Source organism: Periophthalmus magnuspinnatus, chromosome 15 (assembly GCF_009829125.3).
Source record: "Periophthalmus magnuspinnatus isolate fPerMag1 chromosome 15, fPerMag1.2.pri, whole genome shotgun sequence".
Lineage (NCBI taxonomy): Eukaryota > Metazoa > Chordata > Actinopteri > Gobiiformes > Gobiidae > Periophthalmus > Periophthalmus magnuspinnatus.
The window spans coordinates 4,386,234-4,411,263 of record NC_047140.1 but is presented as its reverse complement, the minus strand read 5'-3'; the positions used below and the strand labels follow the sequence as shown (position 1 = coordinate 4,411,263).

The 25,030-nt window shown below is 37.5% G+C and overlaps 4 protein-coding genes and 1 long non-coding RNA gene across 5 annotated transcripts in view; 2 read left to right on the top strand and 3 right to left on the bottom strand.

Moving 5' to 3' along the window:
- Window positions 1-14,849, top strand: part of comtd1 (catechol-O-methyltransferase domain containing 1) — an 18,077-nt gene extending 3,228 nt beyond the window's left edge. The window contains exons 4-8 of the mRNA XM_033979590.2: window positions 1-59; window positions 1,837-1,891; window positions 3,993-4,126; window positions 4,210-4,407; window positions 14,840-14,849. The exon at window positions 1-59 is cut by the window's left edge and continues 60 nt beyond it. Of these exons, the coding sequence (XP_033835481.1) occupies window positions 1-59; window positions 1,837-1,891; window positions 3,993-4,126; window positions 4,210-4,371 (410 nt within the window). The 3' untranslated portion in view covers window positions 4,372-4,407; window positions 14,840-14,849. The remainder of the gene's footprint in view (window positions 60-1,836; window positions 1,892-3,992; window positions 4,127-4,209; window positions 4,408-14,839) is intronic.
- On the top strand, window positions 5,558-9,443 carry LOC117382506 (neurofilament medium polypeptide-like). The gene is made up of 3 exons (XM_033979702.2): window positions 5,558-6,489; window positions 6,565-6,689; window positions 8,121-9,443. The coding sequence occupies exons 1-3, from the start codon at window positions 5,590-5,592 to the stop codon at window positions 8,656-8,658; spliced, it is 1,563 nt and encodes a 520-aa protein (XP_033835593.1). The 5' UTR covers window positions 5,558-5,589; the 3' UTR covers window positions 8,659-9,443.
- vdac2 (voltage-dependent anion channel 2) lies at window positions 9,959-13,501 on the bottom strand. The gene is made up of 9 exons (XM_033979480.2): window positions 13,355-13,501; window positions 12,626-12,697; window positions 12,503-12,552; window positions 12,126-12,278; window positions 11,988-12,040; window positions 11,495-11,722; window positions 11,256-11,406; window positions 11,119-11,176; window positions 9,959-10,758 (listed from the first exon to the last, which is right to left on the bottom strand). Exons 2-9 carry the CDS (start codon window positions 12,690-12,692, stop codon window positions 10,667-10,669), a joined length of 852 nt encoding a protein of 283 aa, XP_033835371.1. The 5' UTR covers window positions 12,693-12,697; window positions 13,355-13,501; the 3' UTR covers window positions 9,959-10,666.
- A 179-nt stretch (window positions 14,850-15,028) lies between the features above and the next one.
- LOC117382879 (CMRF35-like molecule 1) lies at window positions 15,029-17,348 on the bottom strand. The gene is made up of 9 exons (XM_033980117.2): window positions 17,303-17,348; window positions 16,898-17,218; window positions 16,504-16,785; window positions 16,339-16,423; window positions 15,792-15,889; window positions 15,680-15,717; window positions 15,479-15,529; window positions 15,329-15,400; window positions 15,029-15,247 (listed from the first exon to the last, which is right to left on the bottom strand). The coding sequence occupies exons 1-9, from the start codon at window positions 17,346-17,348 to the stop codon at window positions 15,194-15,196; spliced, it is 1,047 nt and encodes a 348-aa protein (XP_033836008.2). The 3' UTR covers window positions 15,029-15,193.
- Window positions 17,349-19,770: 2,422 nt separating this feature from the next.
- On the bottom strand, window positions 19,771-20,483 carry LOC129456848 (uncharacterized). Its single transcript, XR_008648975.1, has 3 exons — window positions 20,427-20,483; window positions 20,224-20,258; window positions 19,771-19,833 (listed from the first exon to the last, which is right to left on the bottom strand). It is a non-coding gene; the product is annotated as an uncharacterized LOC129456848 (long non-coding RNA).
- Between the last annotated feature and the right edge of the window lie 4,547 nt (window positions 20,484-25,030).

Genomic DNA, 25,030 nt, shown 5'->3' with positions numbered 1-25,030 from the left:
TGGTTGCTTGTGAAATTGATCAGACCTACTTTGATATTGCTAAACCATTTTTCAGAGAGGTGAGATTTTGCATAATAAAAATCACTAAAATAAGTCTATAAAACAGTTTGATAAAAAAACAAAAAAAAAACCCAACAATTATCATTTGTGAAATTATTGCTACTATAACGTTTACGGCTGGGTTACCATAGTAGTAGATATCTTGAGAGGTTTGAGGTGGAGAGCTGTAATCTGCAAAGTGCCCACCAGATGGCACTAAAAGGTAATCACTAGTAGTCAAGGAACACAGTTATTTGCACTTTGGAAAGGTGATAAAGCATAAGCAAGGCGTTCCATCAACATTCAACCCACTCAAATCAGTCCTGCCATGAAAATTCCCCCTGTGGTAATTCTGAATAAAGGGAGTATCTCTAAACATCTAAACATTTATCATCAGAACTGGACATTATGGCGCTACCCAACAAGCCAAGTGCTGTAGGTTTTGAGTTATGACTTATAAAACTAGTAACACCAGCCACTTTGAATTTGATGCATAATCTTAGTGTTTATGACAGGTTGGACTGCTTAAAACACGTTAAGATTATACTTAAGAAATTACAATATTATTCCCAGTTTAGTCATTTTTTAGGTTTCAAATTATACTTCCTGGAAATTATGTCGTCACACTAGGAAATTCCCTAACTGTTACCTAGCAACCATGGTGTACCCTAAGCCGTGACTCCTATAATGTCGGCCTACACAGACATTATGATTTGACAAATAAAACAGGCTCTGTGCACAGTAGCCCCCGGTTACCTCACTGGTTGTGTACTAGTTTATCTCTGTGAGGTTTTTGCAGAGTCACTCTAAAAGGAATAAATATTTAAAAAGATAAGGCAGTGGACAGGCTGTGGACCTATTTGAATTTTAATAGGTTGGATTTATGTTTTATATTTTCCAATTTTAATAAAAGTGACTGTTAGCCTTGAGACACAGTGATCTAGCTAGCACACTGCTGTGCACAGAGCCTATTATAAGAAAACACCCTTATTTTGTTGAATTAATGTTTAAAGTATCAGAAAAAATGTGTTTCTTAGGGTAAATTGTGCCTGATTTTAGATACAGTTCTCCCTAGTGTGATGTCATTGATATATTTTATAACTCCACTTGTAATTTTCAACATATTTGAAAATACAAACATACAAACTGCTTCTTGATTGGTGTTTACAACAGGCATTATCACACAAAATTAAGTCAGAATTGAAGAATAAAAATCTGTCATACAGACTTTTATAACCCTGCATTTATTCTACTATTATGTAAGCAACATTTGTGTTATTTTTGTGCAGACATAGAATCAACTGAGCTCTTGTTTTATTTCATAAGGGCTGCAGAATAGAGCAGAAAAGTGCATGACCTTGGATTGGAAAGAGGACAAGCACTTTAGTCCATTACAATAAACGTATGCTATTATAATATGCTTAAATGAACTCCTAGATCAACTCCTAATTGGCTAACGTTTAAAAATGACTGAATGTTCATTGTGGTCAGTGAGTAAAAATCTTAGGCCTAATTTCAAAATCTGGTTTTAACTTTGGTGCTATTTACAGTCATCTTAGAGTTGTGAGGTGAAGTATTGATTAATGTGTGTGCCTGATCACATTAGTGCAGGCCATAGCACAGTGTCAATCCCATCTTGTCAGGCTGTCTTCACTAACTGCTGTAGAAAGGACAATAAAAGATGTCTGCTCAGGAAACGGGAATGCAGTGCAAAGCAGGAAAATCAAGTTGTCTTACAAACCAACCCAGCTTCTTTACTTTCACAGTCCCAAATTGCTTTGTGCTTTTTCCCTCCAGGCCGGTGCTGAACATAAGATAGAGGTGCGAATACAAGAGGCAGTTAAGACTCTTGGTGAGTGAAGGTTTGTGCAGACTGTAAAAGTAAAATCCATACACAATCACAGGCAGATTATTATTGAAACTACATACTCATTTGAACAGTGATCAGTTCAACTCCATCTTTATTAAGAACACAGAATATCTGGTTCATAATGAATAGTAAAAAAATTAGTCTAAAATTAATAGATTATTCAGATTCATGGTTCTACACACATAAACAAAGAAATACAGTATCTAAACATGACAACACAGGATCTCACACCACAGTTTACAAACATTTCACTGGCACTACAAAAGGTTCAGCACATTTAAGAATATTCTCAAAGAGTCGTTGTAAGTCACTGTCAAACTCGGCAAACTCTTTTCTGTGTAGCTGCGCTAGGGGTGCCCAGTATACAAGGGCGAGCAGAAGGATTTCAAAGGTACAATTATAACATCGCTGGAGCACATGTGGAACTCACAATCGGCATATTGGCCTGGCCATAGAGTTTACACTGCTGCAGTGTCCAAGATATTTGATCTCATCTGTGAGTAGGGTATTCCCACACAGAGAAAGACAGGATACAAGATAGAACCAAAAAGTACAACATTTTTAGCTTTCCTACATAGTTGTGTCATCAGCCTCATTGCATAATGGTCATGACTTTTTGAAAAAATAGAAAATTAAAAATGTATTAAATGGTTGATTTTTTTAAATGTATTTATTTTTTTTGACTCTGCTGTCATGGTGATTTCTATTAGAGTTGTCAACAAGTGTGTGTAGTTAAAACATTTCCAGGATGGGAGCTATGGCCTATAGGGGGACCAGTATAAATATAAATAGGCCAGTATAAATAAGGCTTCTGGGTAATTAGAGGTGTGGCTGAGGTGAGGTGTGGTTTGCTGAAGAAGATGCACCTGAATCTCTGTCATACTAACTCTGGACAGCCATAGTGTATAACAGTAAAAAAGGCAGTTTGTGCGCTGAATTGGCTGTGACTTAGTCACAGTTTTACACTTGAGTTGTATTCATTCTCATTGGAGACCAGACTTCTGTACAACCCAAATATTGAAATAAACATCCAAAGGAATTTATATTTATATACTTATATACCGTACAAGTATTTTTTATTTATTTATTTATTTTCTCACTGGTGACTGGCTGTTGCCGACTGTTGTAACAAAGTTTACCCCATATTAAATCAATGGGAGCACAAAGCAGTCATGTCCCTGAATCAGATTTCATTTTTATAAATATTGGGAGGAGAAACATTGTGAGTTTTTGAATTGTCAGTATTTGTATACCATTACTGATTTATAATTTACTAATATCCTTTATTTACACTGACTAGGAGATTACCAAATCTGTATAATGAGATAGATTTTTTTTAAATCTAAAATAAAAGTCAACACAAAATGATATTTCACATAATAGACTGAATCTGTGTTTACACCACAGATGACTGAGTTACATTACCAGACAAAATGAAGATAAAAGCTGATATTTTACTTTCAGACAGCAGAGACGCAGTTTTTATAGGAACTACTACAATGTGTTTTAATAACATTTTCTGCTGTCTGTCTGTTAAAAAGTGCATGTATGCTGACTCGACCCTCTTGAACTAAAATCTTATTGTAGTACACAAAAATAACAAAAAAATCCAAAAGAAAACATTCCCACGATAAATATTGACCCCCAAAATCTATTGTCCCATCTGTCATATATTGAACGATTAGTTGATATAGTATTTATTGTGACAGACCTGCTCTACGTGGAAAGTTTCACAAGTTATCTAGCTTGAATTTATTGTATAGGTATAGATTTTACCACTATGTTTTTAATAAAAGAAGTGTCAATTGTGTTTCCTATTGTTGAAAAAAGAGGTGTGGTATCAAAATTGAATACTGAGTCTGATCCTTAGTTCCTAAATAGGTTTTGAAATTTTTGTATCATAACAACACTACACATTTATACATATTTTTAGTCACTATGTAATATACAAGGTCAAAATAATGAAACTTTCACCCACTGTTTTAGACTCAAGTATCAAACAAGTTTTCAGTTTGAGCAGAATTTAGTTGTGTGATGTCTCTTCATACTCAATATATTGATTTAATGTGTTTATTTCATTTAGACGAGCTGTTACTTGCTGGCGAATCTGGGACCTATGACTTTGTTTTTATTGACGCTGACAAGATCAATTATGACACATATTATGAGAAGTCACTACAGCTGATTCGGACCAAAGGGATTATTGCTATTGACAATGTAAGCACACAACTCTTTAAAATATTAACTTGATACTAACCAAAATACATAGATCAATAAAAGTGCACGCTGTTCTCTGTCAGGTGCTGTGGAGTGGGAGAGTCCTGAATCCTGCTGAAGATGATGTCAGCTCCAAAGCTCTTGATGCTCTGAATAAGAAGCTGCATAAGGACGAGAGGATCGATCTGAGCATGCTCACTGTGGCCGACGGCCTCACCCTCGCCATCAAAAAGCACTTACAGTAACAAGCACTAGACGTTACACACACAGAGTTACTGCTGGTTTTAATTCACAGCTTTCAGTTTCATGTTATTGGTGACATTTTGACTTTTCACCATTCAAATTGTAGCATTTTTGTTTTAAATTGTAACTTGCTATGGCAACATTTTTAATTTTTTGCCATTCTGAAGCCCATGGATAAGTTGGGTACACACTCTAGAGTTTGTTGATGTCATAATTTCAGATGGAGGGCAGAGCTTATGTAACTCTACAGGAGATTCCAGCAGACCACCAGAACATCCAGGTCCACAGATCACAACAACTACAGACTCCCCAGATGTAGCTCAGCCTTTGCACAAACAGCCTTCTCATACAAGAGCATTAAAGAATGAAATGAAACTCTCCTCTGACCTGAGGGACTGCTGCTGTTAGAAACGTCCTTTTAGAGACTTGTAAACACTGATTTGTGATATCTTATATGGTAATTTTTGACCTAATATTTGAGTAATTTTAAAACGTGTAAATGTGAAGTGTGATGTTTTTAAATGAAAGAATGGAAGAAAGCAGGTTTGATTGTAAATGGATGGATACTTGGATACATTTTAATTGTTTGGAACCTGTCCTGGGACTGCGGATGGAAACTGTCTTTAGCTAAATCTGGTGGGAAGCATCTGTTTTATGAGATGAATCTGTTTGCACATGTTCCCTGTTAAAATAAACCACTAAACTAAACTAGCTAATGTCCCAAGTTTGATTTGGGCGGTGTGGGGCCTTTTGCTATTTGCATGTTCTCCTCATGTCGTGTTGTCCTATCACGAAAAACATGTACAAAAAGATCCTTCTGGAGCCCTGAAAATTAGATTCTCAATCTCAGTAGATTAAATAAAGAAAAGATTGTTGGATAAACCGTTGTGGTTCGCCTTGTGTTTATCTCATTTGTAAAGTAGTCTGCAGACTTCAAGTCAATCCCAAGCTGAACCAGGATGTACAGCACACATAAACAAATTGTTATTGATTCTGACCTCCCTGGTGGGCTCAGTATGTACGATGCCTGTGCGCTGCGTGTGCGTGCGTCACTGCTGTGCGCGCGGCTCTCATTTGAGCGCTTCCTGGCGTTTCCCCCGGTCAGCACCTCGGACAGCGACTATGTGCTGCGCGAGCGAATAGGGGCTTCTATAAAAGCTCACGTGAATCCTTTCTTCAACGGGATTTCACACTTTAAACCTACGTATACGACGCACATCATGGACACCATAATACCGCATAGACGAAGCGAGTCTCTGCAGCGTCAGACCAAACGCGCGGGAACAGACACGAGCAGAGGACTGGATCTGGAGAGAACTGCATCCACCGTGACAATGAATGACAAAGACCTGCTCCGGGGTCTTAACGGCCGTCTCGCGGGTTTCATAGACAAGGTGCACCAGCTCGAACAGCACAACCAACTACTGGAGAGGGAGATAAAGGACATCCGGGGGAGAGCGCAGTCCGTGCTGTCTTTGGAGGAGCAGTACGGGCCGGAGCTGAGGCGGCTCAGGCAGCTGGTCCGGGACATAACTCAACAAAAGCATCAAATTGAAATTGAGCACTGCAATTTGGAGGAGGAGCTTTGCAATTTAAGAAAACGCCACGAGAAGGAGGCGAGGAGCAGGTCGGACGCTGAGCGCAGTATCACGGTCATAAAGAGGGACATAGATGACGCATACAAAGCCAAACTGCAACTGGACAAGAAAGCAAAGGCTCTAGTGGAGGAACTGCACTGTCTCAAAAAGAGCCACGGGGCGGAAGTGTCTGACATGCTTGAAGCCATACAAAACACGGAAGAAAAGTATAGAGCGCGCGAATTTGGGAGTCCCGGCGTTACTGCGGCACTCAGAGACATCAGGACGCAACTGGAGAGCCACGTGGGCCGTGACGCACAGCAGGTAGAGGAAACATTCACGTCCCAGCTCGCCAAGTTGACAGAGGCGGCTGAGATTAAGAGGGAATGTCTGAGGGCGAGTCAGCATGAGATAAACGATTACAGGAGGCAACTACAAGCCAAGGATGTGGAGCTGGAGAGCGCCAAAGGCACCAGGGAGGCGCTGGAAAAGCAACTCCGTGAAGCAGAGGATCGCCACAAGCACGACCTCCTGCAGTACCAGGTAAAGTCACACACTTTAGTTTAGAGAAGATACAGTGGCCTGGAATGAACTCTCATATTTTTTCTTCTGCCCCAGGACACCATCAAACGACTTGAAAACGAGCTCATAAACTGTAAATTTGACATGTCTGGTTACCTGAGGGAATACCAAGACCTGCTCAATGTGAAGATGGCTCTGGATGTGGAGATATTGTCCTACAGGTAAGACAGGTTTATGCAAATGCAGTGCTGCTCTTGTCAAAGTTATAGCCCACAGCCTTCAAGTAACTTCATGGATTATTCCCTCTTTGAAACGCTGCTGATTTGTAACACTTATTTTCAGGATAAGAACGAAATGATATAATTCAGTGCAGTGAGAGTCTGGTGTAAATAATTACCTTTAACATTTATGATGGTGCTTATGTAAAAACATGACCTTACATAATAGGATTAAAATATGAATGACATGAATATGACCATATAGATATTCACAGTGTTGACTTTGTGATCGTTTGCAGACAAACTGCATTTTCAGATTTGTAAATTATATCAATGAATGAGGCCACATGCACAGTATTAAGCATCAGTGGTTTATAAACAATGTATTATGCCTGTACCAATAAATCATGGTTAAAAGCAATGTTCTTCAGGGTCTGTCCTCATGAAGCAAAAATTAAAACACAATCTATCGTGTTATTAATGAAGACATACTGCATTTTGCATTTTGACAGTATTTAGTAATAAACAATGACATAGGCCTATGTATTTAATATTTTAACTAGTATGACTAATAATAGAAATGGCTCCATTCACTTCCTGTTCAAAACTGCAGAACTGAGAGGCCTCAGTGCTGCAGTTTGTTCATTTACATGTTTTTATTGATGGGAAATGACTCCATCCGTGTGACCTATAAGCAGACTTAAAAAAAAAAATTAAGACAAGTAAGAACTGAGCAGTGGGTGTGGTTAACCAGAAGGCAGACATCATATGATCATTCAAGCTTCAAATAGGTTATGTTAGGTTATTTTATATGTTATTTGTAGTTAACACACATTGACAAACATGCACAGTGAGCTCAAAGTGCACCACATTAAACCAAAGTGCACCAAACATAAAAAAGGATGTAAAAACAACCACATAGACAAGCAATAGACATACATTACAAACAGCATTTTGACACTGTGAAATAAACAAGATAAAGAAGATTTAAACTGCAAAAAATATTAAAGGAGCTAGATCAAAATTTAAAGTGCATTGTTCAAGCTTATAACTCATGGCATAAGGTTTCATATTATATATATTATATATATTATATATAATGGAGTGATATCGTCTACCAGAGGGAAGAAGTTTGAACATGGCTCTGCCAGGGTGGCCAGAGGGTTATTTACAATCTGAAGAGCTTGGTTTAAAAGTCTGTCCCAAGGACAGAAAGGGCACAGATCACAGTTGCAAAACAATGCAGCATTTCTCAAACCTGCCTGATCAATCAAAATACAACACGGTAATGATAATGGGAGACTGTTATAACATAGTTAAAAGGTCATAAAGGTAGATTTGTTATAATATGTGCTCTTTAACTATTTTGACACATGTTCACTTGAAAAGCAAGTATTCTCTCTGTCATGTATTAGTACCTCTGTTTTCTTGTAGAAAACTTCTGTGTGGTGAGGAAGCACGTCTCTCCTCTGTGACGGAGAGCCCAGTGTCTCTGCCCTACATCTACCACCAGTCTCCGGTCTACACCCTGCCCTCCGTCAACAGACCAGGAGGCCTGCACCGCCGCCCCGAGCCCCAGTACAAGTTTGTGGAGGAGATCATCACTGAGACCACGCGGGAAATCATCCTGTCTGAATTCGAAGACCCCGAAGAGACATTGGTGATGCCGAGACAACTGTGTAGCAAAAGAGGGAGTCAAGAAGAAAGTCACCATAGTAAAAACAGTGGACAGGAAGATACTGAGCAGGAGCGTGACAGTCAGCAGGATAACATAGAATCACAAGGAGGTGAAGGGGAGGAGGGCTCTAAGGGAGCTGTGGAGAATGAGCAAGAAAATATCGATGAAAAGGTTACAGGGGGAACAGAAAAAGAGCAGAATTTAAAAGAAGTCAGCGCACAACTAAAACATGATTTGAAGGACAAAGGAAATGTCTCAGATGAAAGTAACACGTCTTCAGATCAGGTAAGGTAAGATATAGTTTGTTTAGAGAGAGTGGTCTATTGGGAGCAATAGGAGCTAGAGTGAAACCAAGAATTATGCATTTGTTGGTTGCTGGATCTCAAACTGAACATAAAATAATGCAACATTCTTCTTGAACACTAGATGGCAAATAATAATACATTGTTGCAAAAGCACAAGCTCAGGGCAGTGGACACTGTGAAAAGCAATATAATGCCTGAATAAGTAATCATTTACCATCAGCTTAAAAATATGAAATGCATAATTGTATGTAAATAAAAAAACAGGAAGTGTGCATGTTTTAAAGATTGTGTAGCAAAGCCTGCTGATAAATTAATAAAAAACAATTGAAGAATAAGGTTGTCTTTGAAATTGATACACCCACTACAAGGAATTCTGTCATATGAAATTCCAGTAAAAATAAGTAAAAATCTAAAATCATATACAAATTATTTATTCAGATGCTTCCATAAGGTTTGTTGGACATGTTGTTATTCCATTCCAAACACTGGTTGCTATTGGTCAAGATTCAATAGAATATTAATGAAAAACATGTTTTGTACTTATATCTGTAGTCATCATGGCACACACATGTGGGCAAAAATGCCTCAGCAAATCTTTGAATCTGTCATATGCGTTATGCTTAAAGCATACTTTTTAACACCAGGCAGACATACAAGTTAAGCATTTTTAAATACAAGATTGTAGGTCCATAAAGACATATTAATAAAAAGACAGTGATTCAAATAACAAGACAGAAGACATAATGGGACAGTTTGTAGACAAGACAAAAGACCAAAACAAACAAAAAAAATCCAAAACAAAACATGAGTGATTTTGCGTAATCCCTCAGTCATCCAGATCTGATCCATAGTAAAATCCGAAGTTGTAGGTGTGAAGACGTTTGGCTGCTCTCCAGCCTGGTCTGGGGAGGGTTTGCTCAACTGGTCAGGTATTGGTCAGTTTATGTTTATTTTTCAGTTTGTCTAGTGTTATTGAAGTATCTATTTGCCAGTTGTTATATTTTAATTTTCCTGATATTTAGATACATTTTTCCTTTTGTGTACTGCTGTCAATATGTTAATATGTCTATAGAAGGAAAAAAAAAAAAAAACATAAAATGAAATAAACAATTTTTATGAGATAGACAAGAGTAAATAGAGAAATAAAATTATATTAAATAAATAAATGCATTGAAGAGATTATTTGGCAAGGAATAAATGAATAAAGTTAATAAAGTAATAATGACATAATAAAGAAATCACTGCAGGTTTACTGATCATGTGCATACTTAATACCATTACTCAAGTAGTTGTTGAATTTCAAGACTTTATTGAAATCTTAAAACAGAAGGACCTCCAAGATACCGGTGTGGGCGTGATTGCGCCCAGTACAGAAACTTAGAAGCAGCATTTGACTCCCTTTACAAACATTTGGCATTGCTGTGTACAATGACTTATTCCCACTTGGTGAAAGAACAGTTCTGCTTGGCCAGCCAAGATTTCTCACTGACCTTCTGACTAAGCTTAAAGCTAAACCTCAAAACCATCTAGTTTGAGGAAAGAGGCCAGAGTGGAGCATAGCGTGCCCCTGTGGCTGATTCAAACAGAACACTACAGAGCTTTAGTGTACACAAAGACAAGGGCAAAGTAATAACATACTGGATAAATGCTGTGGAGAGACACAGGAATATCAGATGTCATGGTTGCAGACAACGGATTGTATAAACAAACAAAATGGAGTGGTTGAAGATACCAATAAATGAGACGACAGGTAAACTTATGTATTGAGTTTATGGCAGTGCTGGACAAACACAGTTACGTGATTCATAAATAATATAAACTGACAATTCATCTAAAAAGGTAAAAACAGAGGGGTAAGGAGATCAACTTAAGTAAATAGTACACATGGTTAGAGCTATAGCCTTGAACCCTCCTCTTCGTGATCTCTTGCTGGTTGAAGTTAGACATACTTAAGGCCAGATTCTGATATTCCTTCGTCCCTTTCAGCATGTGTCAGTTTAGGCTTCCAGCTCCAGGCCCAGCCCCAGTTTATGTCCTCCAGCGTTGATGTTCTTTCCATCCACCAGAGCCGACAGGGTGAGCTTCACACCTGTACAGACAACAAAGTTAACATGAATGCTAAGTTTAGAGGTCTTCCTTTTTCATATCAAACGTTGGTCCGTTAGTAGTAGTTTGGACTACTGATCGCAGTTTTAAATAAATTTAGATTTTTTTCACTGTTGAACTATAAATATTGTGTACAGAGTAAGCCGCAAATTACCACTGATGCAAAGTAGTCTCAAGCTGAAATGCAATGTTAAGGTTACATACATACAGTATTTCAGTCCCATTTACTTTCAGTCCCCAGCCAGTTTTGGCATTGACAGTGCAACCACAATATGTGCTTACTGATCTTGTGCAAAAAACTACCTTGGAGAGTTGTGTTAAATCCCAGGTTACTGTTACATACCTGGTCTGAGAGACTGGGTGTAGCCAACACCAACCAGACTACTGTTGTTCACTTTAGCCTGGGAAAAGAAGAAAAAAAATAGTTGAATTCTAGCACTTTTACACATGGCAACAAACACATTGTCTCCCTCTTCTTACGTTGATAGAGGCATCCTTGTCCAGCTGGTATTTGGCAGCAATACCAAAGCGTGTGTTGTTGCTTCCAGCGGTCCATGACAGGCTGACTGCTGTCTCCAGAGTATCATTAACCTTCTGATAGATGGAGCCACCAAACTCTGCTCCATCATTCCTGTGTCATAGGGAAATATAGCAGTTTTCACACATGGTTCACTTTGAAAAATCACATGTGTGACAATATAAACCAGTGGTACACCTACACATTGGTGTGCAGCTGGAAGTCCCCTGTCTTGTAACCAATGGCAAAGTTGTTCTGGCTCATTTTGGATTTGGCGGTATCGAAGGTCATTTGGTAACCAGCTAACCAGCCCTCATAGCCGACGACTGCTGCGCCGTGGATGGTGGGACCAGCAAAGTCAAAGTCTACGTCACAGCCCAGGTTCACATATTCGCGCTTGTATGCAGTCTTCACTTTGCCACTCTTTTTGCTGTGAAGAACAAATATCTGAGTAAATGCACTTCTATTAAAATTTAAATTGGAAACAGATTAGCCAAAGTCAAGACAAGGAGACTGGCCACAAATTAGTTCCATATTGGGACTGCATCACATGGCCAGTCACTACACTTGTCAGGAGCATGTGCAGCATGGATCATGTTACAAGTATTACACAAACGGAAGCGAACAACATGGGTAGTCCACTATGCAGAGTCAAAATGCATATGCCCTAGTCATAATTTCACACAGACACTTACCCGGTGTTTGGTGCAAAGGTGGTGTCAAAAGTTAACTTCAGTCCCTTGGCAATCTGTCACAAAAAATTTAAACTGAAAATTTGAACTAAATTATGTTGCCAATTAAAGCCAGATTTAAAACTGAATTGGAGCACTTACCTGATCTTCAATTGTGATTTCCGTCCCCAAAGTGTTGTCAGTGTTCCATTTCTCAGTGAAGGTCAAACCATATTCTGCCCTCTTGTATTTTGTTTCCAGGGTGCCAGCCACTTTGCTGGTATCAGTGTTAGAGGAACCAGATGTTTTGAATTCCTGCAAGAGAGTTTCAAAGAGAGACAAAGACAATCTTAACAAATGTTTTTGGTATGACAGAATGCAATATATTATTAGACAAAGAATAACATGGACAGATTAAGCTGTGTTGTTTTATGAGACAAATGCAAGAAAAAGTCACAAATCAATAATGGAATAATTTAAATTGTTAAATGACCATTATACATCAAGATTATTACACAAGAAAAACAAAATGACTTTACCACTCCACTTGCTGACTTTGTCTTGACATCAAGTTTCACCAAACCAAAGCCTAGAAACCATCAGAGACTTAACATGAAGTTCAAAGACAATGCCTTATATGAACACATCAGTCTGAAAAGTACCATAGCCTTTGTTGAAGATGTCCTTGGCAGCCTTGCCCAGGTCAGCATATGCAGGAGGCACTGCCATTGTGTCTGAAACACAGCCATAAACGAGTGTTACACTAACATGTCAATAGGTTTAACACTGTACAGACAGACTAATGCAAACTGGCACCGTCTAAGGTCAAATGCTCTGGATGGCGAGGCCTATTATACTTAATTACACAACTGTACAACCCAGAGCACACTAGCTCTGGGTTGTACAGTTGTCTTTTCCATTAGAAAAGACATCCTGCCAGTGTGAAGTGTTTCCGGGTGGCCGGTGGCTCTGTCAGGAGAAAGGTTAGTGACAGAGGAGCCATGTTGCTGCTCCGTAAGCTGTGCAGTTATTAACCCGTTTGTCCACAGGAGGTGGCTGGCACAGCCAGGCGTGGCACATGCCTGTCCTCATTACTCAAATGTGTTCATTGCCAATCCAATTGTACAAGTACAAGAAAAACACGCCGATGTCAGCGCACAACCACACAATCAAAAGGCCAAGGAAAAACAATGTGATAAACCATTGCTTTAAGACAATTGTGGCCGTTCCTGAGTGGCGTTATTGGATATTTGCACATGTGACAGAGTGCATGTTGAGCTGGCTAAGCTAACATGCTAAAGTGCTGTACCGGCGCCGGCAGTGCGCACAGAAGGGCTGCCTGCTCTATAAAGTACACTCACACACATAAGGGCTAGACTGGAGCTTCTTACCTGATATAAATTGAGCTAAGTGCGCACGAAAGTGACTTTATTGCAGATCTTGTTCACACTGCACGGCAGAGGGAGGCGTCACCGGTTGGAGGGCGAGCTGAAGGAGACTGCACCGCTCTCACAGCCCACACTGAAGGACCCCGGGTGTCCGCGGCCCGCCTGAGCACAAACGTTTAAAGAAACAGGCCGATAATGTTCAAGGACCCCGAGTAGCCACGGGCCGCCTGAGCACAAACATTTAAAGAAACAGGCCGATAATGTTCAATCTGCTGCGGCATACACTCCAAAAGAAAACAAATACTTTTCTTCAAGGTATAGGTTCCAGCCAAGACCACTGTCCCATCATCATGTTCTGTTTTGGCTCTTGTATTTCGCTGGGTCCATGAGGTAGGCCTTATTATAATACAGCCTAGAGAACTAATCAGCATAGGAGTTCTCTTAGACTGACATATACAAACACAATATTTCCCATGGAAATACTTCTATGGAGCAATAGATATATCAAAATTCAAATGGAGACTTCCATTGTTACTCTGACTTTCTTTAAAAAAAAAAAAAAAAAAGGAAAAAAATCTATTGACCCCTGAAAAGGAATTTCTCATAGTAAAAAAAAAATCTGTTCCTCTGAATGTTAAGGTATATTCCAAGACCTTGACAATATTGACAAATTCATTTCACATCTTTAACCCACTATGGTTGGTTTCTGCTTGTATAGTAAAACTAAGGAAGTAACATGTAATTTTGTAACATGTTCCCCGAATTCAAAACACACCTTTTCTTTGAATTTTATTCTAAATTAGTGATAAAATGGAAATAGGAAAAAAAATTATGTAATTCTCCTATACTTGGAAATAAAAAAAAAAACAACAAAAAAAAAAAAAACACAAAAAAAACCCAACAACACAAAAAAAACAAAGAAAAAACAAAACACATTAATGAATCAAAATGGTCAAAAAGGAGCCAAGATTTCCAGAATTCATAATTGAAATTAAATATTATCTCAATGCACTGCTAGGTAGCCAAAATAAAAAGGTAAAGCATTGAATGTATGCAATACATATAGATGCAATACATACATACATATACATACATACATACATACATATATATATATATATATATATATATATATCTTATATATATCCTAATTGCTGAGACATTTTCCTGATAATCAATCATTAATTTTATTTGTTATTTACCTGCCTTATTTTCTCTCTATTTTATTTTTGCTATTTAAAATATGTTATGGTAATGACTATTACTAAGCACTGCCACTCTACTACTACCAATAAATGTAAAAATGTAAAAAATGTAAAAAAAAAAAAAAAAAGTTCCAAGGATAAGCCTTTCGCTGGCTGGAACTGAATCCCAACAGGAACAGCATGGCTAGCACAAGACAGACCCAAGACATGGATGCTCTAGTGCCCCTGTGGTCACTGCCTGAGACAGTGCTTGACTATATGCATTTATTATACACGACACAAGTGTTTGCAAGAGTGTGAGTGAAAGACTGGGCAAAAACATAGGCCCTGATTTCTGTAAGCACGATTATGCACAATGCATCACAAATACTATATTTATTAAAGGAAGGAAGTATCACTATTAACATGCATGCAAAATCAAACCGATAGCCTACATTTCATATATTCATCATGTAATCTATAGTTGCAAATGTTAAAAAGTCTTAAGCACTACACAGTCTACAAATCTTACAGCAATGTTCAACTTCCTCTTCAGAATCAATGAGCCTCTTAAAAGTACAACACAAGATTATTATTAAGACTATTGATAAATATGCTGATAGTTTGTAACCGTGCTGTAAGAACCAGTAAGTTACAGTCATGATTGTTTAGCCAACGTACTGTACGTAACATCCTCTTCTTTAACTGCAGCCTACAATGCAAAAGTACAAATTGAGCAATTATGTTGACACTTAACGTTTTTTGGAAACTGTGAGTTTAGAAGGAAATGTACCTGTTTTAAAGTTTGCTTTTTGAAACTAACACTGTTGTACAATACTTCCACGTCTTTAGCAGCACCTGTATTCTGGAGAAAAGAACATGATTGATGACATATGGCTTTATACAGTATATGTAGTGATATATTTTAACCGTTATTGCCTACCTGGTGTGACGTTGGCCTTGTGACATTACCATATACAGGGTAATCCACACACTACAGGAAAAGTAGCCAAGACAAAACATTACTAGTAAAACTCATTGGCAATACACCCCATCAAACACACATCTCAGCAAAATGTACAATAAAAGCTACATTTTGAAAAGCTTGAAATTTAGAAAAAGCAATTTTCCTATGGTAGATCACCTCTGGAGATGATGGTGATTCACCTTCAGTCTTCTTTGCTATAAGTAAAAAAATGTTTTTGTAATTCACTCAATAGTAAACAAAATATCAACTATTTCAAGTATAAACGTACCTTTTCTTTTCAGTTTGCACCAGGTGAACAACAACACTATGATAATGAGTATCAGCACACCCAGTGCAATGACAGCTGCTGTGATGTAAATAGAGATACTACAAAAAGCAAAAAAACAAAAAATCACCCTCTTATAGCTATCAACTTAAACATACACTACTCGTCAAAAGTTTGAACCCACATTTGAACACACATTCAGTGTTGTTTTTCTTGGTTACTACTTTATACATTTTAGATACAGATACATCAAATTTATGAACTAAGATAGATGGAATTATGCAGCAAAGCCTTCTCTTAATTATCTTTAGAATGAAGTAACTAGTGTCAGTAATTTCAGGGTCAAGGAAAGCCAAGACTCCAAAGCAGTGGTCAAAGCAAAGGCTATTTTAAACATCTAAAATCTGTAGTTACTTTGAGTTTACTTTTTGTTTGCTACATTCCACACTTGTGCATTCAATTTCGGTGCATTTAGTCAGAGTCTACAATATAAATAGTAAATAAAAAAGAAACATAAAAAAAAAGTTGTGTAATCTTGGCACTGACTGACCTCTTGTTTCCGGGTTGGTGTGTGGAAAAAACAGGAGTTGATTCTGTTTCAACTGTTGACATAGTTGTAGTAGTTGCAATTGTGGCTGATTAATAACAAAATATTCGTATATAGAAACACATCTTCAATGCATAGCTAAAACGTGTACTATGATTTTTTGCTTACTAGTGGTTGGTCTTGTGGCTAGACTTAAAAACACTGGCATCTGCAGGTTTCCGAGCCCACACCAATACCAGCCAATGTCCTGTGTCTGTAGTCCAGTCATGGTGACCGCAAACACCCCAGCAACATGCGTGTCTATGGATACCTTTGTATCTCCAGATGTACAAGTACCATCAACTTTGCACCACGTTTTTTCACCAGGACCGTTGTACTTGCATTTGATGGTTACTTGGCCATCAAAGTATCCTGAAACCAACTGAGAATCCACTGACAGCTTTGATTCACCTAAAAAATAACAAAACAACAAAAACTGATGTATGAAAAAAACCAGCTGGTCTTTTACAATGCCTAAACCGCAAAACAAGAGTCAAATGTATATCCTATAAAAGCACCTTACCTTTTGTGGTGATGGACAGTTGAAAATTCTTCCCATCATCTGTTCCTGTTTTTTCAATGTTGCACCAGTAAGTATCAGAATCCATAACTTCTAGACTCTTAACAGTAAAGGTAACGATTCTTTGGGTTTTGTCATCATTAATAGAATACTTTGGAGAATCAGGGTGATTAGAGCAGATTTGATATTTGCAGGATGCCCACGTAGCCCCCCTGCACAGATACTTCACATTGTCTATGTAATGTGTCTCATATTGACATGGAATGTGGACAGTGCCTCCAGCCTCCATCATTATGTGACCAACTGTTTTTACACTGTGAATGCCTGGAATAAAACATATCATTTTATATAGACAGATAGACAGATATAAATATATAAATATATACATATATAAATATATCTCCTTACCAGAGAGTCCAGCACAGATCAAAATGAATGTGACAAAAACAGTCATCGTGAAAAAGTGAAGTTGTGGAGAGAGTGCACCAGTTTAAGAACAGATCCAGTGCTTCCTTTTTCCTTTTATGTCATAACGGATGAAAAAAAAAAGTTATTTTGACATTGAAGCCACAGAGACTGCATGACACAAAACTGACCTCTTTGTAAATTCTAGGGTACAGATACAATTGAGGAACAATGATATATAGAATCTTTGTCAATTTTAACATATCTATTAATGTATAGTTACTACCTCTGCATCACAGACATTATAAAAGTACTCAGTAGCAATCTACTCTACCCCATCACTTTTATTCTAGGCAACAGGGGTGAAATGTTTTGCCTATGGACACAATGGTGATTTGCTTTAAACCCACTGCTGCACCAGGTATGTGCACTGGTCTCCCTTCCAAGTACTGACTGATTTGTTGTATTGTGATTTTAATGTCTTTCTTATTCTGTAAAGTACTTTGAATTACTTTGTGCAGGAATTGTGCTGTAAAATTAAACTTCCCTTGCCTAACCAGGCCCAAACGTGCTTAGGTGAGCATCAGATGACAGTGGTTTTTGGCCACCTTGATAATGGTACACTCAATCTTGTCAGAATGTTAATTTTCCATATTAGAAAATATGCAATAAATAATAGATATCCAGCCTATGTGGAAATAAGTGAAAAATAAGCTTTTAAGAATTTAAGAAAAGTTTGCGGCTCATTTCATTTGTGCAAAATGTTCTGCGTTCATGTGACCAACAAGTCAACACTGCACCGATTCTCTGGAGGCTTTAAAACAGCTCTGTCTCGTAAAACGTATTTGCTGTCAAGATCGACAGCTCCATGTAAAATAATACAACCTAAATGACAATGGCACTCCCCATGACTGGAATGAGGCTAATACTTAAATAGACATAGGTAGCCCACTAACCGTCAGGCCCCAAACAGGAAGTGAGTATGTCTGTGTGTCTGTCTTCATTTCACTTTACATCATCCCTCTCTCTGTAACTACTCCTGTCATGCTCATCATTTTGATCTTAAAATGTTTGTATTAACCCGCTCATACAAGATATGAACATTTAAAAATGAGGTGCCTTTTTCCCGAGATCGTTCCTGCAAGTGTTAGCAACAGGTTTAATTGATAGAGTTGCTAAGCACCTGCTCCCTATAAACCACTGGTGCGGGCGGGAAGGGACGTTTTCTTCAACAGCCTCGCACCAGATCAACTCTTTGGTTGTTATGATACTCGCGGTTGGAATTCCAAATATAGAACTCTGCTCCAAATTCTCCCTGTAGCTGCTCTAGCCTCGATGAGCTTCATTTAACTGGAGTTGAAGGCTGTGGGTGACGTCACACTCACTTAGGCCACTTCTTTATACAGCGTATGGTCTTACACTAAACTGTTGGTACAGAAATGTCTACATTTGTCTATAAACATTACATAGGGGATTTTGGTGCATTTCAGAAGAGCCAACAAAAATGGGTCAGAGCACTGCATAATTTAAACATCTAGGCTTACGTGTTAAAAATGCAGGGCAGAGACATGAGAAGATCACTATCCAGCTGGGAAAGGTAGAAAAAAAGACTCCAAGGCACATTTGAAGGTTACATTTAAAACTATTTTATTATGAGGCTTTCTCTTGGTCTGTTGTTAAGAAGATATTTAAGCAAATATAGACAGAATTTTCCCATTAAGAATTATTAATTAGTCTTCTTGTTTCCATGGAATTTTCATTGCTTTGTCTGGAATGTTCCACAGCATGACATTAAATATGACATTAAATGTATCTGTCTCTTTGGAGACAAGCAGGTGACTACCACAGGCATATTCACAGGTCACATCTGTGGAGAGGATGTATGTTTGCTCATTTTGAGCAATAAAAACACCTGTGATTGAATAAATGCAAGACAAACATGTTTAATGCTCTGCTGTGGAACATTCCAGGCAAAGAAGTAATTAACATCTCCAAGAAGACAAGCAGATGTAGCCACACCACCAGAAATGTTACACATTACACATTTAAATGATAGTTTCAGTCTCTTTTGTATTCACTTCCCATCCCACTAAGTTATGGGAACTACTCTCTCACTATTTGGAGACTGTGCTGTAGATCACACTTTCCTCTGCTTGGCTTGTCTAAAAAAAGTAACAGATGCATGTTTTCAGGTCAGAAACATTCTCATGAAGCAGTCAGCATTTTGGTTTCCCACTGCTTACCATCTGTGGAGATCTGTCCTGCGTTACAATATTGGAGTATATCACACACAGTTCAACCTATTGGAATAAACTGTGGTCATTATCAGATAAAGAGGCAGGGGAGGCACTGTGCCCCTGCTGGTTAAAGTGTGAAACTACATTATAGAGCACATGGACAGTGTCCACTGATCCAGTCCCTATACCACCCATAAGATGTAATTCTTCTCTAGTTACCTTATCATTGCTTGAGGGCTTCTGGGAGAAAACAATATCACTGTAAAGCACATTTTGGTCCGTTACAGTCTGTGGGGCCTATAGATCGACAAAAACAACACACGGAAACTTAACATTCAATAAATGTTGTGCAAAAGGCAGTGGTGGAAAGTAACGAAGTACAAGTAGTAAAGTACTGTACTTAAGCCAAATTTTTAGGTATCTCTACTTTACTTAAGTACATTTTACAGTGGTACTTTTTACTTTTACTTCAGTACATTTGACAGCAGGACTTTGACTGGACTATAAAGTACTTTTCATATAATTTGAGGGGTTATTTTTACCAGGTTCAAGCTTTGATTGATTGAAATTGATTCGTACAGGTACTGTTGACTAAAATATGTAAAAAGATCATTTTTTAACATGTGTGAATGAAACAAAACACAACTCCAAGTATGAACAAGAAAGAGATAGAGAAGAATGACATACCTCTGCAGTGTGAGACTTTGTGAAAATGCTCTTGCCTAATAAACAATGAAATATCAAGTTCCAAGCATACATATATATATATATATATATATATATATATATATATATATATATATATATATATATATATATATATATATATATATATTATATATATATATATATATATATATATATATATATATATACACACAAATACTTACAGGATTTTGTCATTTTCCAAGCAGCAACACCAGCAATGAAAAAAATTAAGAGAACCAGTGTTGTTATAGTTGTTATAATGACAATTACTTTTGTTGAACTGTAGACAAAGAGAAAATAAACAATTATTTTACTGTCAAAATATTAACACTATAATATAATCGTTGTTACTGACTTTTGGTTTGGTTGTAGGTTTATTTCCGTTGTCATGGATGTGCTAGAATTTACAGGTTGACTCACAATCATTGTATATGTGCCAATAGTTGTAGATGGTTCACGTGTATTTAATTCTGTCAAATCTAATCCAATGTTAAAATAGTATAATTATGACTTATGTGCAAAAATATTTAGTGCATATGACAGGTTTGACTACTCATATTACTAAAACATTGTTAACATAGTAAATGGTCACATTTTTATAAAGCACTTTTCTACCTTCAAGGCTCTCAAGGCACTTTACATCAGAGAAACTTAAACTACCATAAAAAAAAGTTTTCCTTGTGGGTATATTTTCACAGTTTTTCACGATTTTGGGTGGAATTTTCAAAGTTAATGACAAAGGTAGAAGTATTACATTCACTTCTACTTCCTACATTTTTGTACACTTCCTTTCAACATTTTTTTTCCCCACAAATTGCCTCTGACTGATGTAAAACACAGATAAATATTCACCACAGGTACTCTCCCACCAAACCAAGTCAGAATTAGAAAATGCATTGAAACCTGTCATATGCACTTTTAATTACCAGTGTCTTACTTGTAACATAGAGCGTTGTTGTGGGTGCAGCAGTTGTTGTGGGTGCAGCAGTTGTTATTTCTCTCATTACAGTGAGATTTACTGGCATCTGAAAGCCACCATTTTGGCAGAAGTACCATCCGCTGTGCTTCTCTTTCAATTCCTTCAAGGTGACATTGGCCATCTCCCACTGTGTGCTGATGATCACTTCCATGCCATCCATTTCCCCAGACTTTGAGATACATTTGCTGCCAAGCTTGCACCATTTGAACGAGCTTCTCTTTGCATAGTGACATGTGACAGTCACACTTCCTCCAAGAACAGCTGTTATGCTCTGCTGGTCCACATATAAACTTGGTGCATCTAAAAATGTTGTCATAATTGATGTAAACAAATAATAATTGTTTGTAATTTTATGATGAAAATTGCAATATTGTACCTAGGACTTGTAGAGATACTTCCATAAGCCAACGATTTTTGACCCCACACAAAAAACATGTGTCCTCATCAGTCAGGTTTCTGATAGTTACAGTGAAAACATGTCGGAGCTTGTCATCTAAGATTGAATATTTTGTTGATGTACTCAGTTCATCTGTTTCAAACAAAGCACTTTTGCAGTACCGGGGATAATAATAATAATAATAATAATAATAATAATAATCTTTGCACAGACAAAGGTATTTTTTATCACTGGTGAACTGTGAAGAATAACCACATGGAATGGAGATGGAACTTCCCTTCTGAACAGATAAATCTATGACTTCCTGATAGCAAATATCTGTAAAATAACAATTAGAAACACATTTCATTTTAAAATTATAATTTAATATGTAACATTTCCACCACCTGTTTGATATCATGTTATTGTTTTGCCTGTAATGTTCCCTAGTATAGTATTAAATTTAGCCATCTAAAGAAACAAACAGGAGACATCATTAGGCCTAGTTGCAGATCAGATGTGTGTAGAAGTCCATCCACTGTAAGAATGCATGTTTTTAAAGGTACTGTAATTATTTCAAATGCCAAATAGATAACTTAAATGCCGTACATACTGTGGAATATTTCAGGCAAAGCAATGTCATCTGCATGGAGACAAACAAGTGATGTACCCTCCTCCAGAAAAGTTACATAGTGTGTAAATAATTAACTTTTCTTACCAACTAAAGCAGCTGTAGTGAAGACAAAGATCCACGAGAACATCGTGGTCAGAGTTTCATCTGCATTTAGTGATTCAGCTTCCTCGTTTTAGTGATTACATCCTATTAGTTACCCACTACACTGGACTTATACTTAGGTCGATGGTCTAGTTCAATCATTCTTAGGAAGAGGAAGCCAGCATCATTAGTTTGGTGTATTTGTAATGCAAATATGTTTTTGAGTAGCTGTACAGGCTACGCTTCATTTCACTGCAGCCTATTTGCATAAACTACAAACATAACCCACGACTAACAGAGAAAAAGAAATTTCAATTCTCTCAACTGAACAAGTTTTAAAACCATTACTTGCGCACAAAGCACAGAGACCACGCTTGTTAGAGCTGTAAATCACCTCCGTATTCACTTGTATTCAGTCAAATTATGTATTTTTGTGCTCTCAGAACCAAGTTCAGCATTTGACACAGCATTTGATCATAGTCTTCTCCTCCAAAGGCTCCAACACTGGGTGAGACTTTCAGGCTTTGGCTTGGAAAGGTTCAGGATTACTCGGTAAGAGGGATGTTTTTGTTTCACCGGACCACTGCTCATCCTGTAAAGTTCCTTTACAGTATGGAGTACCATAGGGTTCCAACCTTGGTCCACTTTTGTTTAATTTATATTTACTTCCTCTTGGTCATATCATGCAGAAATGGAATGTACAATGTCAATTATCGCTGCCTTTTGATCATCTCAGACCCACTCAGATACTATTGAACGGCATTAATATTATCAACAGCTGGATGAAAAATCATTTTCTGCAATTAAACTCATATAAAACAGAAATGATTGTAATTGGACCTAACAAAAAAAACAAACAACAAAAAAACAAACAAAAAAACAACAACAAACAAATAATGGCTCACTTTGGCTTCTTTTTTTTGTGTTGAGCCCAAGGACAATTTAATAAACCTTGAGCTTGATTTTAAAAAGTCATGTAATCATGTAATTGACTTTTTTATTTGTTGCAGATGCTGAAATACTAATACATGCATTTGTCACAAACAGATTAGACAACTGTAATGGGCTTCTCTCTGGTCTGCCTTTTAATCAATTCAACATCTGCAGCTTATCAAAAACTAAGCTGCTTGTAAAGTAATGGGAAAGTTCTTCAACTGAGCAAGACAGTGTTTAAAGAGTGCGAGAGAGAGTTTTTAAAGGGTGCAAAGGAGTGGGTGAGAGATTTGCAGATTGGGTGATTACACTGGGTTACAAAAAAAGACATTTTTGAAAGTTGTCTGTGTTTTTTCAGCTGAATTACGACCATTTAGCACCGCTGAATCCAAAAATGACATCCATTTTTCTCAGTCAGGTCAGGTTTTTATGCTAATTTGATTTTGAAAAATCCGATCTTCTGACTAGATTGATTACAATTTTGTGACATTATCAGTTGATTTTCTTTAATATTTCTCATCCAAAAAATGTTTTAGGAGATAAAAAATAGTTTTCTAACAGAATGTATTAGTTAAATGTTACGTTATGTTAATTGAGAAAGGTAAGTACATGTAAATTAGAACGTTACGTTATCATTGTGCAAAATTCAGGACATGAACTTCTGTTTTTATGAACCCCTTGAATGCTCAGCAGCAGGGATGTCTCTCTTCAGAGTCCAACAGTAATCAGCCATCATGACTGCATCCCAGCGTCCCTGATACCTGGTCTGCATCTCTTTTATGTCCTGATGGAATCTCTCCACCTGCTCATCACTCAGTGATCCCAGATTCTCAGGAAACCTGAACATTTAGCTCCTTTTGGGAAAAAGGATGTGGAGCATCATCATTAAAACCACACTGGAGGAATCTTTGTCACTGATGTCAGGAACTTCTACAAAGACAGGTACTGGAATTTCATCACAGTGAGCTACAGGACGACGTGCTGATTCACGGTCAGGATACTTGAGGCTGCTTCGGTTCTTTCTGTTGATCCCAGTCACATCAATAGCCCAGAAGTAGCTATTGATGTCGGCTCCCTCCAAACCATGGGAATTCCAAACTTCAGACGACTCTTCTTGCCTTTAGTCACTGACGCAGATACTCAGTGCATGACTTGACTGTGTGGCGCCCAAGCTTCATCTTGGTCACCAAGTTTAATCCCAAAATAAGCATGGTAAGCACGCTTTATGAAACATCTGACTTGATTCCTGTTAAGAACATTGGTGTATTCACCGCAGATGTAGCAGAATATGTCAGGCTTATTTTTGCAAGATCTTCTAGTCAAAGCCATTTCATTCACTTGTAATATAAAACAAAACAAAAAAATTGTCATAAGTTGGCAGATGCAAAACCTTCAGAATTTGTTTATAGCGAGAAATATAACAGAATTTTGCATCATATGACGTGAAAATACTCATACATGTAAACAAAATCGTCCAAAAACAAATATGTAGCTTAGTTCAGAACGTTGACCTGATTGAGCAAAACCAATGTGATTTTTGGATTCAGCACATCAAAATTATCCTAAATCAGCTAAAAAATCTTAGACAATAAATTTTGTGTTGACCAGTGTTATTTATGATTTAATTTGTGTGATTTTAATGACTTTCTTATTTTGTAAAGCACTTTGAATTACCTTGTGTACAAATTGTGCTGTACCAATAAACTTGCCTTGCTTTGCCTCACTTTCTGACGCAGATTCTCAGATCACAATCACAAAGCAAATGTGATGTTAAGCTTGAAAC